The sequence below is a fragment of the Neoarius graeffei genome, chromosome 13 (genome assembly GCF_027579695.1).
Source record: "Neoarius graeffei isolate fNeoGra1 chromosome 13, fNeoGra1.pri, whole genome shotgun sequence".
NCBI classification, from domain to species: Eukaryota; Metazoa; Chordata; class Actinopteri; order Siluriformes; family Ariidae; genus Neoarius; species Neoarius graeffei.
Window position 1 is genome coordinate 67,801,114 of NC_083581.1, and position 6,000 is coordinate 67,807,113.

General features: G+C 42.1%; 1 protein-coding gene across 2 annotated transcripts in view; it reads left to right on the top strand.

The window, feature by feature from the left end:
- Positions 1-6,000, top strand: part of ube4b (ubiquitination factor E4B, UFD2 homolog (S. cerevisiae)) — a 60,002-nt gene that overhangs the window by 26,326 nt on the left and 27,676 nt on the right. For both annotated transcript variants that reach the window (XM_060938397.1, XM_060938396.1), the window contains 2 exons: positions 5,308-5,422; positions 5,747-5,830. In XM_060938397.1, coding sequence (XP_060794380.1) covers positions 5,308-5,422; positions 5,747-5,830 — 199 coding nt within the window. The remainder of the gene's footprint in view (positions 1-5,307; positions 5,423-5,746; positions 5,831-6,000) is intronic.

Sequence of the window (6,000 nt, forward strand, 5' to 3'; positions counted from 1 at the left end):
TCTGCCAGGAGACGGAGAATAAGTGCATTACTGAGTGTCTGTGAGCAAAGGAGAGCCTGAACGTTGCAACCTCCCTATTGGCTGTTTATTGGCTGTTTGTAAAAAATGTATCAATTGTTGCCCTTCATCGCGGACTCGAGAGACGAGACCTGACGAGTTAGTTCGTTGGTAGCAGAACAAAATGTCTGGACACAAATCGGGTTTTCAGAAAAGGAAAGAAAATAAACGCAGGGTCAAAAATACAAAAAAAAGGAGGCAGAAAATGCAAAACGAGTTAAGGTAGGACAAATGGTTACTTTTCTGAGGCAGCCCGCCGTGGCTGCAGGCTTTCAGTTATGTCATTGAATGGTTACTTTTCCGAGGCAGCCCGCCGTGGCTGCCTGCAGCCTTATTTATTATAGCCCATTTCGTTAAAATAGTTGATCTAAAATGTTTATAGTTATGTGATGGTTGTCTGCAGTGTTCGAACTATGCCAATATTTTCGGGGGGTCCCTTTTTTTCCCTGGGGGGTGCTTGCGCTTGTCTCGGAGCACGGATCTCCAAACACATGAGAAGCCTATCTTACGCACATATCACGCAGACTCCACACACGCATCGCATCTGAAGTCATAACTCATCAGGGGAAATCGTGTCCGCATTGGCATGTTCAAAAAACAACCTCGCGTCAACAATGATACCACACGCAAGAATAAAAAAACAGTCAGGCTACTCAACAAACCAACCTGGCAGCAGCAGTCGTTGTCATATCGGTTTATTTCATCTTTGATGTAAACACAACACTTCGGATATGCAAATGCTTCCCGTTACACACGATTGCTATGTCAATAAACATCTCATTTCATCTCATCTCATTATCTCTAGCCGCTTTATCCTTCTACAGGGTCGCAGGCAAGCTGGAGCCTATCCCAGCTGACTACGGGCGAAAGGTGGGGGTACACCCTGGACAAGTCGCCAGGTCATCACAGGGCTGACACATAGACACAGACAACCATTCACATTCACACCTACGCTCAATTTAGAGTCACCAGTTAACCTAACCTGCATGTCTTTGGACTGTGGGGGAAACCGGAGCACCCGGAGGAAACCCACGCGGACACGGGGAGAACATGCAAACTCCACACAGAAGGGCCCTCGCCGGCCCCGGGGCTCGAACCCAGGACCTTCTTGCTGTGAGGCGACAGCGCTAACCACTACACCACCGTGCCGCCCTCAATAAACATCATTTTGCCAATATTTTAGAGATCCCCCAACATTTCCCAAATCATGTTTTCAAGGGATCTCATGTCTGTTTCAGGGGATCTCGGATCCCCCGAGTACCCCCGTAGTTCGAACACTGGTTGTCCTGATTTAGACTGGTGTGTTTAGTTTTGTTTTTTTTGGGGGGGGTTGCGCGATGTTGCACCCGGGTCCAGATTAGGGCAGAACCGGCCCTGGCTACATTTCAGGTATAGTTTGTTTTATGTATGTATGTACTTGCATAGATGTGTACTTGGTCTTCCAATATAGCGACTACCGAAATCTCGCAGCGTGCTGACGTCATGCGGGATCCCTCTATAGAGTGCTCCGAGATGATGCTAAAAATAGTAACCATGCGGTCGGCGCGGCCATCTTGGAAGTCACTCGCTCCAGAGCGCGCATAGAGTACACATCATAGAGTACACATTCACCGATTAGTTTCCGCGTTAAAGGGCTGAGAAGCTTGGATTTTTTAAGAATTTAGACATCTGAAGTGATGGAGCACTACTGTGAAAGTTTGGATAAGCAGGCACGGGAGCGTTATGCTGAGAAGGTACGTTTCGTTGGGAATGTAGATCCATACACTGTTAGTGAGAAGGAATGGAAAGCTGACCCCAGCTTGTTGCCGCATAATTATCAATTATTTTAGTCAGTGAATAAAATGTAGGCCTAGTATGTAACTTGTACTAACAGCATGTGTACATAAACATTACTAGGCCTAGATCTTAAATGCCATTTGATGCAACAATGCACTGCAGTAGACATAAGCTACCTAATGTGACAAATATATCCATTAATCATTGCTGAAAGTACATAGAAAAGATAATAGTTTGTATCACATTTATTTTAGTAACTATGAAATTCAAGACAATTTAACCTACCTGTCACAAAGTGATCAGAGCAAATCCGGATACAGTCTAGTTGTCCTAAATTTGATCGGTTAATGGCAGCCAGCCACTGTCGTCTCCTCCGCTCGCTTTTCTCCTGTGCTGCAATTCAATTCCCTGGTTAGTCACGACTTTAGGGAGTCTGTGGAAGCTTTTGCCACCCTTTTCCCCCCGGCTACTACAGCCAACAATGACACACGTATTCGGCATTTTGCTTCGCTGAGCAACAACAGCGCACTGACACAGCGACGTTTGACTTCCAGTATGGCCGCCGCCGGGTTCGCGCTGATCTCGAAGCACTCTATATAGTGGAGACGCCGTTTTGTAGTGCTGTCCGAAGCCTTAGTGAGGATTATGTGGGAAATGCGCTCAGTATAATATGTATTTATCACAAAAACACATGCATGTATTTATTATTTTGAAAACCCACCAGCCACCTGATCTGGCACGTTTTAATTGTGCGACAGTAATGACGTAAATACCAGCGCGACGGACGAGTCCTTATCCTGTCGTCTTTCCAACTCTTCTCTACTCCATGTTGGTTAGAAGTCGTATGGAATAATCTCCATGTCACGTACGCGAGGGAGGCGGATGTATGTGCAGAAGTATACGGTTTAATAAAGTGCAGAATATATATACAGTGAGACAAAATATACACAGGCAAATAATCCAGACCGGCAGGCTAGATCAAAAGCAAGAATATAGGCAAAAGGGTCGGTCGAGGCGCAAACAGTACATCAAAGGCTGAGCGAGGACAAGAACGAGAAACAGGAAATCAAGACAATGGGTAGAAAGGCTCGGTAATGTGTAAATCCGTATCGTGATACTTCGCGATGCAAATGCAACAGCACTGTCCTTAAATAGGCAAACACATTACTGTAGTTCCTTAATTCAGCTCAGGTGCGCCTTGTTCACGACGAGCACACAGCCCGAGATGCGCCACAGCGCGCAGGACTGACAGTCCCTGACTGATGAAGCTGGCAAATCTTGAAATTAATCTAAATTGGAATGATATGGCGATCTGGCTGCTGTGTAAACAGTTTTCAAAATGGCAGCACTGACACTTCACGTTTGAAGTCTCGTGAAGATCGTGCAGACAAGTGACGCCTGCCATGGACCATACGAACTACATTCAGCATGGCTAAAAACCGAAAAGGCTGTTAAGTACAATATAATATGCCAATACGAGTCACGATATAAGGTTAATAAAACCGAAAACGTAATTGAATAACACGCTAATTCAGAAATAAAGCAAGTTTAAAAATGACTTCAGTTCTCCTTTAAAAGCATTTATGTTTTACACATGAAGGCTATGTTAAATTGTATTAAATTTACTGTAATTAAAATTGATTTCATGTTTAGTCTGTTAGATGTCATTTGATTGTTTTATTAGTTTATTTTTAATATATAACATTTATTCTGTTCTGAAAACATAATGCAGTGTCATGCACTTTGCAAACCTAATTATTTTTTGGGTGACATTCAAGGAGACAACTTGAAACTCTGCTCCAAAACACTTGGAGTATTTCACTGTAAAATAAGCACTCGCTCATTAAACACTCGGTCACACTCTCTCAATTATTTTTTTTTTTCCACTCATCTTGCGTAAATGCTTTATCCTGGTTAGGGTTATGAAGCGAATAAATACACCCTGGATAAGATACCAGTCCGTCACAGATACCTAAAGACTATTTTTCTTTTATTCTATCCACATTCACTGAATATGAGCAGTCGCACACTCTGATTGGCTACTGTACTACTAGGTTATCAGCTCATATACCGTGAGAAGAGAAAAACAAATGGCGAAGCATGTTGGTGAACCAACCGAGGATGAAATAAAAACGCTACTCGAAAATAAAACCCCAAAAAATACAAAAAAACCCCAACAAAATGTGGAATAAAAGTGTTTGATGGTAAGAATGTATCTTTTTTTTTTTCCCCAAGAATTATTTTTTTAGCATTTTTCACAAATTGCTACTGTCATTTCGCCAGTTTGTTTACATTCTAAGCGGAAATTATTTTGTCGGATATTTTGTATAAAGGTTTTTATTTATCAAATTTGCAAAAAATAAAAATGTTCTGTTTCTCAAAATCCAGTGAATGTGGATCTAATATATATATATGTTATTTACCAGCTGGGAGGTTCGTATCGTGAAATACCATGACCGAGGTCTTGAAAGTACTGACTGAGGCCCTCTGGGCTGAGGTCAGTATTCAAGGCCGAGGTCACGGTATTTCACCATACGGACCGACCTTAAGCTGGTAAATAATATATTTATTTTTTTTCTTTACCAAATTCTAACAGAAAACGAGAGCGCCCGAAAGGGAAAGCCAAGCCGAGGCGAGCTGCCATTTTGAATCCTCATTCACGGCTGTAATGCAAATTGCTTCCTCCTCAGTATACAAGTGCACTTCCATGGCAGGAAAAAAACTACATTTTGCTGCCTATGTAGTCCCCTATTTATACAAAATTGAGTCATTCAGGATTCAGCCATGTTTTTGCTCGGCATTAGCAAGTTAGAGGTTTTTAGCTTTCTCCTGAACTGTTTTCTTTTATTTCTTCTTCCTCAGGGTAGTAAAACTCGCTTCCGCTGTGAACACTGTCGTTATCGCTATCCATGATGTAAAATTAATGCTATCTTGAATCCTCATGCACGGCTGTAATGCAAATTGCTTCCTTCTCAGTATACCAGTACACTTCCATGGCAGGAAAAAAACTACATTTTGCTGCCTATGTAGTCCCCTATTTATACAAAATTGAGTCATTCAGGATTCAGCTATGTTTTTGCTCGGCGTTAGCAACAGTTCCAGGTTTTTAACTTTCTCCTGAAATGTTTTCTTTTATTTCTTCTTCCTCAGGGTAGTAAAACTCGCTTTCGCTGTGAAGACTGTCGTTATCGCTATCCATGCTGTAAAATTTAATGCTATTCTCCTGAAAAATGCTGGCAAAAATTTATAAGATTTTTGATAACCTTATAAATAAATCATAAAACAACGTTGTGAACGAGCGAGTCGCCAGAGGTCCATAACCGGGGTCCGTATCGTAGGATACGGACTCGCTCGCCAGCCAATCAGAGCGCAGGATTTGATGGAAACTGGACCGCAAAAAAAAACCAAAACAGTTATTACACTTGAAAGCCTTTTGTATTTATTGTAATTGAACATCTCCCCAATCCTGCTCAGGGCCCCACTGCAGCCCTCCCTACTGGTGCCCTACATGCTGTGCCGAAACCTTCCGTACGGCTTTATCCAGGAGCTGGTGCGCATGACTCACCAGGAGGAGGAAGTGTTTAAACAGGTGGGCGGTGCTGCACACACACTGCATGCTGATTCACTTCACATTTGAAGCTGAGGAGGAGGACTTAATTGATGTGGAAGGCTCAGTGGCATCAAATTTGTTATCTTTAGTCCTTATTATTTGACAGCATGACTTTACAACAGTATTTGTTGTATGCAGCGTGTTTTTGGTGTTATTGACAGAATCCCGTGGTGCATTTGAAGCAGCAGGGGTCTTTTTAACAAAATAAAAATGATCTGAATGACTAAGTTGTGTGATGCACTTATTTATTTATTTATTTATTTAGCAATACTAGATTCTAAATCGCAGTCCTTCCTCTTGTAGATCTTTGTCCCCATTCTCCAAGGGCTTGCATTAGCTGTGAAAGAATGTTCCTTTGACAGCGACAACTTTAAATATCCTTTGATGGTAAGGCTTAATGTGCTTTCTCCTTTGTGGGCCTGTGGCAGTCTGTCATAAATCATAAATTTAAAACTTTTGAATTATCTCTTGTTGTTTCTTATATCTCGTGCTTTTATGCTCCAAAACTACTGCATTGAAGTGAATTGCAGATAAACAGTCTTCAAACTGTGGTTGGT